General features: G+C 47.5%; 1 protein-coding gene across 1 annotated transcript in view; it reads right to left on the reverse strand.

The window, feature by feature from the left end:
• The window catches only part of LOC130367070 (gamma-aminobutyric acid receptor subunit pi-like), a 75,616-nt gene that overhangs the window by 17,267 nt on the left and 39,776 nt on the right, over positions 1-18,573 (reverse strand). Inside the window, exon 6 of the mRNA XM_056569450.1 lies at positions 6,456-6,532. Coding sequence (XP_056425425.1) covers positions 6,456-6,532 — 77 coding nt within the window. The remainder of the gene's footprint in view (positions 1-6,455; positions 6,533-18,573) is intronic.

An 18,573-nucleotide genomic window follows, 5' to 3' on the forward strand; every position in this document is an offset into this window, starting at 1 on the left:
TTACAAGCAGAAAGCTTCAAAGTTAGAAAAATGCTAAATTTTCACATTTTTCATCAAATTTACGGATTTTTCACCAAGAAAGGATGCAAGTATCGATCCCCCACATGCGAGCTAGGGGCACGGTGCATCATGGAAGGGCCGTTAACCCCTCCTTGCCAGCAGTCAGCGCCTGGTGGTGACCTAGGGTCCGGGTCCCCCATTCGCCCCTGTTCGCCATGGCGGCTAAAGTCAGGCGGCACCAGCTGGTCGCAGATGCCTGGCACGGAGGTCGCTCAGGGTGAGTATTGAGGTCTCCTGGGGTAAGTATATTGGGGGTCAATTTTTCATCTCCTCCTGCACTTAGCCCCTCCCACTCTCTCCGGCCCTCCAAGCCCCGCCCCCTTGGCCTCTCTGCTTTTTGCGCGCGCTCCTTCCTCCTATCACCTAGGAGCGTGCGCAGCACGGGGGGCTGTGTTTCTGGAGGCACCCTATGAGGTGGTCTTGCGGCTTGCGCGCGCTGTGGGGGTCATTTTCTCCTCCCCTTCCTCACGGGGGGGGGGGGGGGGGGGGCGATGCTCAGCGTGCTCCAGTGCTTCCCTCTGCCAGCATTCTGCTTCCGTCCCGCTGAGACTCGGGCACCGCTGCAGTTCCTCCAGCTGTTTCCAGGATCCTCCCCGGACACAGGCACCTGGGTGAGATTACTCCTTGTCTCTGGATTGTCTGACCTACTTGTGCTTCCTAATGTCCGACCCCCCCCCCTACCCGGCAGTCTGCTACTGCGCTGGTCACTTACTATGCCTGCTCAGGCTGTAAGACTAAAATGCCAGGTGGTTCCTCCGAACCCACCTGCTCGCTCTGCGCATCCCTGCGCCCCCCAGCTACCGCCCAGGGCGGTCCTTTAGACTGCGGACGGTCTGATTCCGCTCCGGAAGGGGTAGCTTCCCTCTCCCGGTCTATTTCTGACCTGACCAAGACCCTGGGGCAATCCTCTTTGCGCTCTTCCGCCGGGGTGCCGAGGGCGAGTAGCTCCCGCCATCCCCTACGGTCCTCCCGCGACCGCTCGGGGCGACCTCCCTCGGAGTCCTCCCCCGAGTCGGGCCGCCTGGGGCCTTCCCATCGGAGTTCCCGTTCTCATTCCACCTCCTCCAGACATCACCGCTCTAAGTCGCCTGATGTCCGCTCCCGGTCTCCCCGATCCCGATCAGCCTCTGCCCGCTCCAGGACCCCCCCCGGAGCGCTCACAGTCTCCTGGTGAGCTGCGGCACTCTGATTCGGACCCCCCCTCTGACTCGGAAGTGACTCCCCACATGTCAGATATGGTGGAGAGCCTGGTGTCAGCTGTAAGAGACACCTTCCACCTGAAGGACCCAGACACTTCTGGGGCTGCCCCTGAAGTCTCCTTCTGCCGAGCTCCTCGGACCCCCCAAGTTTTCAGCTCCCACTTGGAATTCGAAGAACTGTTGGAAGTGGCCTGGAAACATCTGGAGCGGCGCTTTTCTGGGTCTAAGAAGCTTCGAGCTCTTTTTCCCTTTCCGCAGGAGCTAGTATCTAAGTGGTCCTCTCCTCCTACAGTGGATCCCTCTGTGTCTAGGCTGTGTCTAAATCGACTACCCTGCCGCTGTGTCTAAATCGACTACCTTGCCGCTTGCTGATGCAGCTTCCTTTAAGGACCCTTCGGACAAGCGTATAGAGAACCTGGCGAAATTCACCTTTGAGGCGGCAGGCTCGGTCATGTCCCCGGCTTTTGCCTCCACCTGGGTGTCCCAAGCCCTGGCGATTTGGGCAGGCGAGCTACACCAGGGCATCTTGGATGGGACTTCCTCCAGCAATATGGCGGCTTTGGCACAGCAGGTCGCCCACGCTGGTGAATACCTCTGTTGGGCTTCCATGGAGTCGGCACGCTGCGCGGCCTTGGGCAACTTGGTGGCCCTCAGGCGCTCCATGTGGCTTAAGGCTTGGAATTCTGATGTGGCCTCTAAACGCTCTCTCATTGAACTTCCGTTTCAGGGGTCTCGTTTGTTCGGGAAGCGCCTTGATGAAATCATCTCGGAGGCCACGGGGGGAAAAAGTTCTCTCTTGCCCCAAAATCAGCCGCACGGTTCGGGGACGCAGGGGGAATTCCATCCTTTCACCCTTCCCGCTTCTCAGGCCGCACGGATAGGCCCCAGGCCTCTCAGGACAAGAGGGCTCCGTCCTTCAAGTCTCGGCCCTCTTGGAAGTCGGGACCTCGTTCTCACCGCCCCCTCCCAAGTCGGGGACCAGCAAGCCCTCCTCGGTTTGGCTAGCTCATGTCCAGGATTCCTGGGTTCAGGAGGTAGTTTCCCAGAGTTATCGCATAGAGTTCACTTCTATGCCCCGGGATAGTTTTTTTCTGGTCCCGCCCTCGGTCCCCAGCTCTGGTGGCAGCTTTTCAGGTGGCCCTCTGCAATCTTCTTTCCCAAGGTATGATTGTTCCGGTCCCTCCTCAGGACCACTTCTCGGGGTTCTACTCGAACCTCTTCGTGGTCCCCAAGAAGGACGGCTCGGTTCGTCCGATCCTCAACCTCAAACTCTTGAACCGACTCGTGCGCCTCAGGCATTTTCGGATGGAGTCTCTCAGGTCGGTTGTGGCTTCAATGGATCAAGGGGAGTTCCTCTCCTCTGTGGACATCCGGGATGCTTACTTACACATTCCTATCTTCCCGGCCCACCACCGCTTCCTCAGGTTCGCTGTCCCCGTGGGCATTTCCAATTTGTCGCCCTACCTTTCTGGCTGGCTACTGCGCCCCGCGTCTTTACCAAGAGGTTGGCGGCAGTGGTGGCTCTTCTCCACTCTCGGGGTCATCTCGGTTCCACCGTACCTGGACGACCTGCTCATCAAGGCGCCCTCCTTGGAGCAGAATCGGGCCAGCCTCAGCATCACCGTCCAGACCCTCTGCAGGTTCGGTTGGATTGTCAACCATGAGAATACCCACATGTCCCCATCCCAGTCCCTGTTTTTTCTGGGGATCCACTTCGACACAGCGGCTGCTCGTGTCTCCCTGCCGGAGGACAAACTCCAGGAACTCCTGTCGGGGGTCCACTCCCTTCGGGCGCCGGGCCCATTTCCTATCCGCACCTGCATGTCCGTTTTGGGGAAGATGGTGCCGCTGTGAGGACATAGAGCAGTGCTCCCAATGAGCTCTATGTGTAAAGGGGGACATACTGCATGGGCTAAAGGGGGACACACTGTACAGGCTAAAGGGGGACATACTGCACAGGCTAAAGGGGACATACTGTACAGGCTAAAGGGGGACATACTGCACGGGCTAAAGGGGGACATACTGTACGGGCTAAAGGGGACATACTGTACAGGCTAAAGGGGGACATACTGCACAGGCTAAAGGGGGACATACTGCACGGGCTAAAGGGGGACATACTGTACGGGCTAAAGGGGACATACTGCACGGGCTAAAGGAGGACATACTGCACGGGCTAAAGGGGACATACTGTACAGGCTAAAGGGGGACATACTGTACAGGCTAAAGGGGGACATACTGCACGGGCTAAAGGGGGACATACTGTACAGGCTAAAGGGGGACATACTGTACAGGCTAAAGGGGGACATACTGCACGGGCTAAAGGGGGACATACTGTACAGGCTAAAGGGGGACATACTGCACGGGCTAAAGGGGGACATACTGTACGGGCTAAAGGGGGACATACTGTACAGGCTAAAGGGGGACATACTGCACAGGCTAAAGGGGGACATACTGTACAGGCTAAAGGGGGACATCCTGTACGGGCTAAAGGGGGACATACTGCACGGGCTAAAGGGGGACATACTGTACGGGCTAAAGGGGGACATACTGTACGGGCTAAAGGGGGACATACTGTACGGGCTAAAGGAGGACATACTGCACGGGCTAAAGGAGGACATACCGTACGGGCTAAAGGGGGACATACTGTACGGGCTAAAGGGGGACATACTGTACGGGCTAAAGGGGGACATACTGCACGGGCTAAAGGGGGACATACTGTACGGGCTAAAGGGGGACATACTGCACAGGCTAAAGGGGACATACTGTACGGGCTAAAGGGGGACATACTGTATGGGCTAAATGTCCCCCTTTACACATAGAGCTCAGTATGTCCCCCTTTAGCTTGTGCAGTCTTTAGCCCGTACAGTATGTCCTCCTTTGTCCCCCTTTAGCCTGTAGCCCGTGCAGTATGTCCCCATTTGAGGGGGACCTGTCGTGGAGATCTATGTCCTCAGGGAGGGGGCGTGCCGTAGAGATCTGCGTCCAGCCGAGGTCAGGGAGGGGGCATGAACTATCTCCTTCCCCTTGCTCTGCCCTCCCCCAGTTCTAGCTTCGGAAATGTTCGGAGAGCTGGGGGAGGAGTGGACGCATGGATCTACGGGGGCGCAAAAAACCACCTCACACCGCCATGGAGGCAGTGCCCTTTGCGCAATTCCGCTGCCGTCGTCTCCAATGGGCCATCCTGTCTCAGTAGGACAAGTCCCCCTTGTCTCTCCACTGCAAGATCCGGCTTTCTCCGGCTTTGGTGGCTCCGGTCCCCTCTTCCACGAGGGGGTCGTTCCTTTCTGCCCCTCAACTGGCATGTCCTGACCATGGACGCCAGCCTCCTCGGCTGGGGAGGGGTCTTCCGGGATCACACTGTCCAGGGTCGCTGGACGGCTTCAGAGGCCAAGCTTTCCATCAATGTTCTGGAGCTTCAGGCGATCCTCCTGTGCCTTCGGCACTGGACCCACCTTCTCCGGGGCCTCCTAGTCCGGGTGCAAACTGACAACGCCACGGCTGTGGCATACATTAATCGCCAGGGGGGCACCCCCAGCTCGGCGGCCATGAGGGAAGTCACAAAGATCCTCAGGTGGGCGGAACTTCTGGTTCCGGCCCTCCCGGCCTTACACATTCCTGGAATCAAAAACTGGGAGGCCGACTTCTTAAGTCGCGCCACCACGGATCCGGGCGAATGGTCTCTCCACCCAAAGGTCTTCGATCAGATTTGCCATCGTGAGGAACGCCGGACGTGGACCTGTTCGCGTCCCGTCAGAACGGAAAAGTCCCTGTCTTCGTGTCCAGGTCTCGGGATCCACTGGCGCTCGCAGCAGACGCCCTGGTGGTCCCCTGGACCTCCTTCGCCCTCCCCTATCTTTTCCCTCCTCTTCTGCTCCTTCCCCGGGTCGTCCGGAAGCTCAAGGCGGAGGGGGTTTCGGCCATTCTGGTGGCTCCAGACTGGCACCATCGCGTGTGGTACGCAGAGACGTGGTCAGCCTCGTGGCAGACGTTCCCTTCCGTCTTCCGGACCGTCCCGACCTTCTCTCCCAGGGACCCCTCTGCCACCCCAATTCTCTTCCACTGCGTTTGACGGCGTGGCGGTTGAGACAGCGGTTTTGAGGGCTCGGGGGTTTTCCTCCCGCGTTATCCGGACTATGATCCGTGCCCGTAAGCCCTCGTCCTCCAGGATTTACCACCGCACCTGACGGGCGTATTCCCGTTGTGTGAGGCCCGTTCACTTTCTCCCACTTCCTTTTCTTTGCCTAATCTCCTGTCCTTCCTACAGTCTGGACTGGAGCCACGCCTTGCCCTAAGTTCCCTTAAGGGGCAGGTTTCGGCCCTATCGGTCCTCTTTCAATGCCCTCTGGCGTTTGACCTTCATATTGGCACCTTTTTGCCAGGTGTGGCCCACGAGGTCCCTCCTCTTCGGTCCCCCACTGCACCTTGGGACCTTAACCTTGTTTTGGATTCTCTTCAGGGCACTCCGTTTGAGCCTCTGGCTCAGGTTTCTCACCGTTTTCTCTCCTGGAAGGTGGCCTTTCTGGTCGCAGTCACTTCTCTGTGCCGTGTTTCGGAACTAGCCGCCCTCTCCTGCCGTTCCCCCTTTCTGGTTCTTCACCAGGACAAGGTGGTTCTTCGGCCAGTACCCTCTTTCCAGCCTAAGGTAGTGTCTGCCTTCCACCTGAATGAGGACATCGTGTTGCCCTCCTTCTGTCCGTCTCCCTCCCATCCGAGAGAGCGCCGCCTTTACAAGCTGGACTTGGTCCGGGCTGTGCGGACCTATTTGGCGGTCACCTCTTCCTTTCGGCGTAGTGACTCCCTGTTTGTGCTCCCGATGGGAGGTGCAAGGGGCTCCCGGCCTCGAAGTCCACGATCTCCCGGTGGATCCGTTCCGCCATTTCAGAGGCGTACCGATGCAAGGGTCAGGTGCCTCCTTTCCGCGTGAGCGGTGGGGGCCTCATGGACGGTCTGTAGGGTTGCCACCTTTCCTTTTTCCTTCAGAAAAATACCGGTCATGGGTGTGGCTATGTGGGGGTGGAGCTACAAAAGGGGAGGGGCCCGATTGCACAGGGGCAGAGGGATCAGGGGTTTAAGAAATGGCACATGGGGATGGAAGGGGGGTTTAAGAAATGGCATAGGGGATTTGAGGGATACAATATATATGCGGGGGGAATTTTCCAATATCGCACAAAAAATTTACATTTAGAGAATACCTACCAAAACCCTATTTATGCCAGCGGCGGCGGTAGTGGTGGTGCGCGACAGCAACGCTGGCTCTCTCTGATGACGTCCCCCTGCGCAACGTCAGATAAACAGGCTAATCAGACAGTATCACACATGACAGATTTAGATGCACAGGCTCAGCAGATAGTATCCCACATGACAGATTTGGATATACAGGCTCAGCAGACAGTATCACACATGACAGGATTAGATACACAGGCTCAGCTCACAGTATCACACATGACAGGATTAGAGACACAGGCTCAGCAGACAGTATCGCACATGATAGGATTAGATACACAGGCTCATATCCCACATGACAGATTTGGATATACAGGCTCAGCAGACAGTATCACACATGACAGGATTAGATACAGAGCGCAGCAGATAGTTTCACACATTAAAACATTAAATCAGTGTTTCCCAACCAGGGTGCCTCCAGCTATTGCAAAACTACAACTCCCAGCATGCCCGGACAGCCAAAGGCTGTCTGCGCATGCTGGGAGTAATAGTTTTGCAACAGCTGGAGGCACCCTGGTTGGGAAACACTGCATTAAATACACAATTTTGCAGAGAGGTCTCACCAGTCTCTTGTCTTCACTTTCTCCTTTCCCCGGGCGGCTCCAGGTTAAGGAATGTCCGGGGTGGAGGAGGAATGGGGTGGGCAATTATTTATCCCATGGGGCCACATGAGAAACTAAAAATATTGTGGAGGGCCGGGTAGTTTTTCCCCAGATTAGGCAGCATAGTTGTCCCCCAGATTAGGCAGCATAGTTTCCCCCAGATTAGCATAGTTGTCCCCCAGATTCGGCAGCATAGTTGTCCCCCAGATTAGGCAGCATAGTTGTCCCCCAGATTAGGCAGCATAGTTGTCCCCCAGATTAGGCAGCATAGTTGTCCCCCAGATTAGGCAGCATAGTTGTCCCCCAGATTAGGCAGCATAGTTGTCCCCCAGATTAGGCAGCATAGTTGTCCCCCAAATTAGGCAGCATAGTTGTCCCCCAGATCAGGCAGCATAGATGTCCCCCAGATCAGGCAGCATAGATGTCCCCCAGATCAGGCAGCATAGTTGTCCCCCAGATTAGGCAGCATAGTTGTACCCCAGATTAGTTGTCCCCCACATTAGGCAGCTCCCCCCCCCCACGCACACACACACACACTGACACAGACACATATAATCACACACAGACTCATATATACACAGACACACATATATACACAGACACATATATACACAGACACATATATACACAGGCACATATATACACAGACACATATATACACACAGGCACATATAATCACATACAGACACATATATACACAGACACACAGAGACACATACACAGACACATGTATACACAGACACATATATACACACACACACATATATACACACACATATATACACACACACACATATATACACACACACACATATATACACAGACACACATATGCACACACACACACACACACACACAGAGACACATGCACAGACACATATATACACAGACACACATATACACAGACACTCACCCGCCCTGCGCAGCAGAGGAGACAGGATACACGGCCTCTCCTCCTCTCCCCTCCCTGCTCTGCCTATGGAGGGTTGTAAGACTGCACGGCAGAGAGAAGGTGGGGGAGGGGGAGAGAGGAGACAGGAGGTGCATGCCCCCTCCCCAGCACTGTACAATCTCTTCCTGTCATCGCACGGAGCTCTCCCTGTCAGAGGCTGGTGTCAGACCTGGGCATTGTACGGCCGACAGTCAGTGGGCTTTGTGTCGGGGGCTGAAACTGTAGTGCGGCAGCCTGCAGGTCACAGGCAAAACTTAGTTGCCGGTGGGAGGTGTTTTTTTGCGCCCCCGTAGATCCATGCGTCCGCTCCTCCCCCAGCTCTCCGGACATTTCCGAAGCTAGAACTGGGGCAAGGGGAGCGAGGAGGTACACGCCCCCTCCCTGAGCTCGGCTGGACGCAGATCTCCACGGCACGCCCCCTCCCTGAGGACATAGAGCAGTGCTCCCAATGAGCTCTATGTGTAAAGGGGGACATACTGCATGGGCTCTTTAGCCCATGCAGTATGTCCCCCTTTAGCCTGTACAGTTTGTCCCCCTTTAGCCCGTGCAGTATGTCCCCCTTTAGCCTGTACAGTATGTCCCCTTTAGCCCGTACAGTATGTCCCCCTTTACACATATAGCTCATTGGGAGCACTGCTCTATGTCCTCAGGGAGGGGAGATGAGGGAGGGACCTGCCGTGGAGATTTACGTCCTCAGGGAGGGGAGATGAGGGAGGGACCTGCCGTGGCGATCTATGTCCTCAGGGAGGGGAGATGAGGGAGGGACCTGCCGTGGAGATTTACGTCCTCAGGGAGGGGAGATGAGGGAGGGACCTGCCGTGGAGATTTACGTCCTCAGGGAGGGGAGATGAGGGAGGGACCTGCCGTGGAGATCTATGTCCTCAGGGAGGGGGCGTGTCGTGGAGATCTGCGTCCAGCCGAGCTCAGGTAGGGGAGATGAGGGAGGGGGCGTGAACCTTTTCTCTCCCCTTGCTCTGCCCTCCCCCAGTTCTAGCTTCGGAAATGTTCGGAGAGCTGGGGGAGGAGCGGACGCATAGATCTACGGGGGCGCAAAAAAACACCTCACATCGGTCATGAAAGAAGTGCTCTTCTGTGGATGCTGCTTAGTCCGCCCCTGTCAGTGAAGGAAAAATACCGGCCATTGCATGGCCGGTATTTTTCATCCAAACTTACCGGCACAGCCCGGAATGTAGATGAAAATACCGGCTGTGCCGGTAAAATACCGGCAGGGTGGCAACCCTAACGGTCTGTCATGGGGCCTCCGCCCTGCAGGTATGCAAGGCTGCGACTTGGTCATCGCTGCATACCTTTACCAAGTTTTAAAACCCAATAATATACAGCACAATCAGGTATTGTTCCAAATGCAAGGAAAATAAATACATCCAAATCAAGCTGTATAAACAGTGTTTTCCAGCAGAAGCACATTTTTCTGTTCAGAAGCCACACATTCCACAGAGTAGTGAAAACGGGGTGCAGGCAGGTTTTTCTATTGCACCCTTAAAAACTGTGCAAAAGCTGCATACATAGCCGCATCCCAGAACAGCTGTATAAACAAAGCATTTCCAACAGCCAATCCCCCCTATTTCTCACATTAGACACCCCTAAAAGTAACATAGCTGTGTATGTAGGGGCTATATCAATGAATAGAAATGCCTAAATGTAAGGGATCTTGAATTATTTTAGTGTGGGATCTAAAACAGATCATTTATACTGTAGTATTGTACATTGCATAACTTAATACCACACCTAATAGTGTTTAATCCATGACCCATAACATTAATACCACCCTCTAATATTGTGTCCCATGAGCTATAATATTAATACCAAGGCATGATATTATGTCCCATCAACCATAATATTAATACCACTGCTTAATATTGTGTCTCTAGTTTGAAGTCTTTTTGCAACAATACAAACTGTTACAATGTTTCCCTTTGAAGCATTCCAGGTTTTTGTTTTCTTTCTTTGAAAACAATGATATTCTCAAAGTTCCCAATTTACAGTTAGTTATTTTACACCGCTCTATAAGTGCTTTAGGTACTGTATACATGACAAAGATTAAGGAAAATATTATTGCCAATAATATACATTTCAACCAGTTATTGTTCCAAATGTTAGGGAAAAATATACACCCAATCATACAAATATTACTAACATATAAACTAAAAGAAAATACTTTATTGATGATGTTCTATACTTTTAATACATAAATAATTCCATTTATTATCAGTGACTGTAATAATAATAACAGGACATGGATGAATACATAGTAAATACTAGAGTAGGTGTATTTTAGGCTTCTGAGTCAAAGTATTTACATGAACAGGTACAATTAATTTAATGTAAAGCTTAATTTTATACAATAAAAGGGTTGCTAGAGTAACAGACAAAGTAAATCTGAGACAAGGATCTCATCTCTAAGTATTGTACAAGCTCACATTCTATAATGAAGTCACTACCAATGTAACTGCCTGGCAGTGCGGAAAAGCATGGTATATTCTTAGGCTCCCGTTAAAATGTAATATTCTGCTGAACTGTAAAGTTACACATCTTTAATGTAGCTATATATGTCAGGAGTGTGATAGCGTGCGCTCCGGTCCCCGTCCCCGGACCGGAGCGTCCGCCCCCTCGACCCTTTGCCCCGGGATCCCGGCGTCTCCCGGTCAGTCACTCTGGTGAAAACCAGTAACCACTTAGAACCGGTCCTCTGGTACAACCCGCGTCATCGCCTCTCAGGTCCAGAGGATCCACTACCAGTCCAGCCGGTACGTGACAAGGAGGGGTCAATTCAAACATACAAAGCCTGAGAGCATATGTTTTAGTGGTAGACCAAGTGAGCTACATTGCTAGTGTTTGTCATTTTACAGCTGTAGTTTTAACACATTAACGACCTCGGACGTAAATGTACGTCCTGGTTTGGTGGTACTTCACGCACCAAGACGTACATTTATGTCCTGTGTATGACCACGAGCATCGGAGTGGTGCTCGCGTCATACATGGCAGGTTCCGGCTGCTATCAGCATCCGGGGACCCGCCGGTAATCGCCGACATCCGCGATTGCGTGGATGTCCGCCATTAACCCCCCAGATGCCGTGATCTGTACAGATCACGGCATCTGCGGCAATACGCATAATAAAATAGATGATCAGATCGCCCACAGCGCTGCCGCGTTGATCCGATCATCTGTAATGGCGGACGGAGGTTTTCTCACCTGCCTCCATCCGTCTCCCGGCATCTCCTGCTCTGGTCTGAGATTGAGCAGACCAGAGCAGAAGATAGCCGATAATACTGATCAGTGCTATGTCCTATGCATAGCACTGAAAAGTATTAGCAATCAAATGATTGCTATAGATAGTCCCCAATGGGGACATAAAAAGTGTAAAAAAAAAAAAAAGTTTAAAAATAAAAAAAAAAGGGAAAAAAAGGGAAAAATACCTTCCCCCAATAAAAATGAAAATTGTCAGTTTTTCCCATTTTACGTTCAAAAAGCGTAATTTTTTTGTATAAACATATTTGGTATCGCCGCATGCATAAATGTCTGAACTATCCAAATATAATGTTAATGATCCCGTACGGCGAACGGCGTAAACGTAAACATTTTTAAAGAGTCCAAAAATGCAGCTTTTTTGTCACATTTTATTAAAAAAAGTTTTATATATGCAAATGTGGTATCGATAAAAAGTACAGATGACGGAGCAAAAAATTAGCCCTCATACCACCCTATATAAGGAAAAATGAAAAAGTTATAGGTGATCAAAATAGGGCAATTTTAGATTACTGATTTTGTACAAAAAGTTTTAGATTTTTTTTAAGCGGTACAAAAATATAAAATTATCTAGCCATGGGTATCATTTTAATCGTATTGACCCACAGAATAAAGAACACATGTCATTTTTACCGTAAATTGTACAGTGTGAAAAGGAAACCCTGCAAAATGTGCAAAATTGGGGTTTTCATTTTTATTTCCTTCCTAAAAAAATATTTTTTATGGTAAAATGAGAGGTTTAATTATAAAGTGCAATTGTTCACACAAAAATCAAGCCCTTATATGGGTGTGTAGATTGAAAAATAAAAGAGTTATGGATTTTAGAAGGCGAGGAGGAAAAAACGAAAATGCAAAAATACAATTGGCCTGGTCCTTAATGTGAAAATGGGCTTGCTCCTTAAGGGGTTAAACTTCAATAGTACAGTTTAATTTTTAAAATAAACATCACACAAATTTGCGGTGGATTTACAAATGAATCTATTATTTTGAGCATTTTTCTGTGTGCTTTATTTGTAAATTACAGTCAGGCTAATCCCTCTCCTAATTTTGGCTAAAAATTACCAAAATTCCAAGAATATTCATAGGTGCCATTTGAAGTTTGTCCCTAACTAGCTGATACGAGACAATACGAGAACAAAAAGGAATAAATTAATTGAAAAATGCACACAACATTCCATGAGATCTTTGAGGCCTTATGGTATATGGTGTATATATACAGCTGAATAGTTTGTCTCTGTGATGGTTAAACCCATGCACATATTGTATAAACAAAGTCCTGCAACACATTTCAAATTTGCGCTGTTTGGACATACCAAAAGGTAAATACTTTCAAAGTGCACAATTTATAGTTATATTTATTATGCACCCTCTCCATAAGGGTTTCAGGTACTATATACATAACAAAGATTCATGAAAATATTGTGCTATCCATGTAATATCCAGGGCAAATGGGCACTGTACCTATTGTAAGTAAAAGAAAAGTGGCCAATCGTAGAAGATTTAGTAACATATACACTTAAAGAAAATACTATAATAAAAATAATAATAGATGTTATATACTTATAGCCCATGATAAATAATGGCATTAAGCATGTCAGTGTGACAGTAATGTTAATAGGACATGTAAGAACACATAGTAAATACTAAAAGTATTTCAGGTTTTGCCAATCATTCTCACATGAACGAACATCACAGGACCCGGCATGAATTTACTCTAAACATGGCACAATTCTTTGGTATTCTCACAAGGCCGGCCTTATACTTATGTTCATGGTCATGGTGAACTCTGTAAAAGAGTTCAAAAGGGGTCTGGATTCATTTTTGGAGAATAATAACACAGCTGGCTACGTATACTAGATTTATAGGGACAGAACGTTGATCCAGGGATTTATTCTGATGCCATATTTGGAGTCTGGAATTCATTTTTACCTTGAGTATGAGGGTTTTTTGCCTTCCTCTGGTTCAACTCAGTAGGGACTCATTAGGGTTATAGGTTGAACTTGGTCTTTTTTCAACCTTATGAACTATGTTACTATGTTGTGGATGTGCGACCATGTCTGGACCTCCGTTATTTTACGCTGCACTTTTGCATTTGTTTACTGCTGTTAGAGAAGTGTGCTTATATGCGGTCTTAGTATTTGTTTTGTGTTGCTGGATAGGTATTTTGTGCATTGTGGGATTTGTTTTGTGTGGCTGAGTGTTATTTTGTGCTGCACTGTAATATTTGGTGCTGCTGGGGTTGTACTTTGTGTTGTACAGGGTGGGCCATTTATATGGATACACCTTAATAAAATTGGAATGGTTGGTGATATTAACTTCCTGTTTGTGGCACATTAGTATATGTGAGGGGAGAAACCTTTCAAGATGGGTGGTGACCATGGTGGCCATTTTGAAGTTGCCCATTTTGAATCCAACTTTTGTTTTTTCAATAGGAAGAGGGTCATGTGACACATCAAACTTATTGGGAATTTCACAAGTAAAACAATGATGTGCTTGGTTTTAACATAACTTTATTATTTTATGAGTTAGTTACAAGTTTCTGACCACTTATAAAATGTGTTCAATGTGCGGCCCATTGTGTTGGATTGTCAATGCAACCCTCTTCTCCCACTCTTCACACACTGATAGCAACACCGCAGGAGAAATTCTAGCACAGGCTTCCAGTATCCGTAGTTTCAGGTGCTGCACATCTCGTATCTTCACAGCCTAGACAATTGCCTTCAGATGATCCCAAAGATAAAAGTCTAAGGGGGTCAGATCGGGAGGCCTTTGGGGCCATTCAACTGGCCCACGATGACCAATCCACTTTCCAGGGAACTGTTCATCTCGGAATGCTCGGACCCGACACCCATAATGTGATGGTGCATCATCTTGCTGGAAAAACTCAGGGAACGTGCCAGCTTCAGTGCATAAAGAGGGTAACACATCATTGTGTAGCAATTTTGAATATCCAGTGGCCTTGAGGTTTCCATTGATGAAGAATGGCCAAACTATCTCTGTACCCCATATACTACACCATACCATAAATTTTTGTGTTCCAACAGTCTTGGAGGGATCTATCCAATGTGGGTTAGTGTCAGACCAATAACGGGGGTTTTGTTTGTTAACTTCACCATTCACATAAAAGTTTGCCTCATCACTGAACAAAATTTTCTGCGTAAACTGAGGGTCCTGTTACAATTTTTGTTTTGCCCATTCTTCAGCACCTGAAACTACGGATACTGGAAGCCTGTGCTAGCATTTCTCCTGCGGTGTTGCTATCAGTGTGTGAAGAGTGGGAGAAGAGGGTTGCATTGACAATCCAACACAATGGGCAGCACATTGAACACATTTTATAAGTGCTCAGAAACTTGTAAATAACTCATGAAAGAATAAAGTTACGTTAAAACCAAGCACATCATTGTTTTTCTTGAGAAATTCCCAATACGTTTGATGTGTCACATGACCCTCTTCCTATTGAAAAAACAAAAGTTGGATTCAAAATGGCCGACTTAAAAATGGCCGCAATGGTCACCACCCATCTTGAAAAGTTTCCCCCCTCATATATACTAATGTGCCACAAACAGGAAGTTAATATCACCAACCATTCCCATTTTATTAAGGTGTATCCATATAAATGGCCCACCCTGTATATTATTGGGGATAATATTTTCCTGAATCTTTGTCATGTATACAGTACCTAAAGCACTTCTAGAGCGGTGTAAAATAACTAACTGTAAATTGTGATCTATGAGAATATCATTGTTTACAAAGAAAGAAAACAAAACCCGGGATGCCCCAAAGGGAAACAGTTTGTAATGTTGCAAAAAGACTTCAACCTAGAGACACAATATTAAGCAGTGGTATTAATATTATGGTTGATGGGACATAATATCATGGATTGGTATTAATATTATAGCTCATGGGACACAATATTAGAGGGTGGTATTAATGTTATGGGTCATGGATCTCTATATTAGAAGGCTGTATTACTGTTATGTCTGATGAAACCCTATTAGGTGTGGTGTTAAAGTTATGCAATGTACGATACTATAAATGATCTGTTTTAGATCCCACACTAAAATAATTCAAGATCCCTTACATATAGGCGTCTCTATTCATTGATATAGCCCCTACATACACAGCTATGTTACTTTTAGGGGTGTCTAATGTGAGAAATAGGGGGGATTGGCTGTTGGAAATGCTTTGTTTATACAGCTGTTCTGGAATGCAGCTATGTAAGCAGCTTTTGCACAGTTTTTAAGGGTATAATAGGAAAACCTGCCTGTACCCCGTTTTCACTACTGTGTGGAATGTGTGGCTTCTGTACAGAAAAATGTGCTTCTGCTGGAAAACACTGTTTATACAGCTTGATTTGGATGTATTTATTTTCCTTACATTTGGAACAATACCTGATTGCGCTGTATATTATTGGGTGTAATATTTTCCTAAATTTTTGTCATGTACACAGTACCTAAAGTGCTTATAGTGCGGTGTAAAATAATTGTAACTCTAAGTTGTGAACTTTGAGACTATCATGGATTACAAAGAAAGAAAATAAAACCTAGAATTCTCTAAAGGGAAACAATGTAACAGTTTGTAATGCTGAAAAAAGACTTCAACCTAAAGACACAATATTAGGCAGTGGTATTAATATTATGGTTGATGGGAGATAATATCAGGGCGTAGTATTAACATTATAGCTGCTGGGAAACAATATTAGGTAGCGCTATTCATTTTATGGGTCATGGAATGCTATATTAGAAGGCGGTATTAATATTATGGCTGCTGAAATATATTAGACGGGGGTATTCCTGTTATAACTGTTGGGGCGCAATATTAGGTGTGGTAGTCATGTTATGACTTATTGGGGCACAATATTAGGTGTGGTATTAATGTTATGACTGATTGGGGCATAATATTAGGTGTGTTATTCATGTTATGGGTGATGGGGCAAAATTTTAAGAGTTAGTATTACTTTATTTCTGTAAATGTTATTTAACTTTACTAGTGTACAAAAGAAAACAGCTTATCTATGAAATATGTTTGATACATTTATCAAAAACTATATAAAAGACACATAGCGACAGTTTGTAAGGTTGAAAATGTAGTATTTTGGTTGATGGGACATCATATCAGGGCGTGGTATTAATATTATAGCTGCTGGGACACAATATTAGACATTTATTAATTTTATGGGTCTTGGAACACTATATTAGAAGTCTGTATTATTATTATGCAATGTGCGATACTATAAACAATCCATTTTAGATCCAACACTAAAATATTTTGAGATCCCTTACATACTCTATTCATTGATATAGACTCATAATATATAAACAAACTATTCAGCTGTAATATCAGGCTTCTCTGTCTGGTATAACACAAGGATGCAGGCTTCCTATAAAAAGAATTGTGCCTTTACTACATGCGGCTTTGTTATCCCTGTAAATAAATATATGATATCAATGTATGTGAGAGACCCAGTCGCAACATGTTTACATAGTACTATAAGCAGTCACAGACATTTAGGAGATTACGGCAGTGGGAGAATGAGGGGTAAAGCAGTGCATGCAGACATGTTTACATGTCGGCACATGTTTACATAGTACTATAAACAGTCACATACATTTAGGAGATTACGACATGACTGTGGGGGAAAGGGGGGGTGGCAGTGACTGTGGGGGAAAGGGGGGTGGTAAAGATATGCAGTGAAAAGGGGGCGAAAGAAATGCTGCTACGCAGACATGTAGGGACATGTTTACATAGTACTATAAGCAGTCACAGACATTTAGGAGATTATGGCATTAGGAGAAAGGGGGGTAAAGCTGTGCTGGGAGGGGGGCATAATCAGCAGTGGGAGAAAGGGTGGTAAAGCTGAGCAGGGAGGAGGGGCGTAAGATATCCTGCTACGCAGACATGTCGGCACATGTTTACATAGTACAATAAACAGTCACAGACATTTAGGAGATTACGACAATGACTGTGGGGTAAGTGGGGGCGCTGCTGTGCAGGGAGGGGGAGTGGAATGATGTCACAAAGGGGCATGACCTAGTGAGGCTCTGTTAGAAAAGGGGGCGTGGCAACTGTCACTTTACTTCTGGTGGGCGGTTTGACGAGAAGTATTGGGGGCAGGGAACCTGTCACTTTACTTCCGGTGGGCATTTGACGAGAAGTATCCCTTCTTCACTACTTATGAGGTATTTCCTTACTTGAGAGAAATTGTGTTAAACATTTTGGGGGTCTTTTTCTCCTTTTACCCCTTGTTAAAATTAAAAAAATGGGTCTATAAGAACATGTTAGTGTAAAAATATTTTGAATGTTCTCCTTCACTTTGCTGCTATTCCTGTGAAACACCTAAAGGGTTAACAAACTTTCTGAATGTCATTTTGAATACTTTGAGTTTATATAATTGGGTCATTTATAGGGTATTTCTCACAGAAAGGTCTTACAAATTTTTTTTTAAGACCCCACAGGGGGCTATAACATGCAATCTGTAGATTGCATACTGTTCAATAGCATTGATCAGTGTTATCGGTGCACTGCTACTCTATCCTGCCATTACTGGCCAGAGCCTCAGAGCACCGATCAAATGGCAAGGCGGCAGGTATGGGCCCTCCCACCGTCCACTCAGCTGATCGGGACCTGTGATTTCACCGTGGATGTCCCAATCAGCTGCCCTCAGCTAACCCACACCGTTAACCCTGCACTTCAATTTTGATTGTGGCATCATAAGGGTTAATGCCGGGCATCAGCTCGAACAACGATGCCCGACATTAACCAGGAGTCCTGTCTGCTCATAGCAACTGGGACCCACCGTGTTTGAAGCGTGCTTTAAACACTTAAAACCCTGCTAATGGGACCAGGGGAACAGGTACGCCCTCAGTCCTTAAGTTCCAGGACGCAACAGCGTACCTGTTTGCCCTTTGTCCTGGAGGGGTTAAGTAAAATTACCTCTATCCCTGTATTGTTCTTCTCCCCTATGGATCTGATCATTTCCTGGTTTCCTCTCTCGACTGGTAACAGAGCGCACTTTTCCATTATCACTTTTCCTTACATGCACAATGGAGACCAACTGCCATTACTTTCAGAAGACACCAGTTAAACTGTGCATGTGTGACCACATTAGTGGGTCGTAACTAGGGGCAAAAGTTATTAATACAATGCAGTCCCATGGGAGATTAGTACAGTAGAATCTCCCAATAGTGGAAACTCACGGGGAATTTAAAAAAAAGTGTTCACCATTGGGAGATGTCCCCTATTGGGAAAAAGGCCTAAAAATCTTTTTAAATG

This window comes from Hyla sarda, chromosome 4 (assembly GCF_029499605.1).
Source record: "Hyla sarda isolate aHylSar1 chromosome 4, aHylSar1.hap1, whole genome shotgun sequence".
Taxonomy (NCBI): domain Eukaryota; kingdom Metazoa; phylum Chordata; class Amphibia; order Anura; family Hylidae; genus Hyla; species Hyla sarda.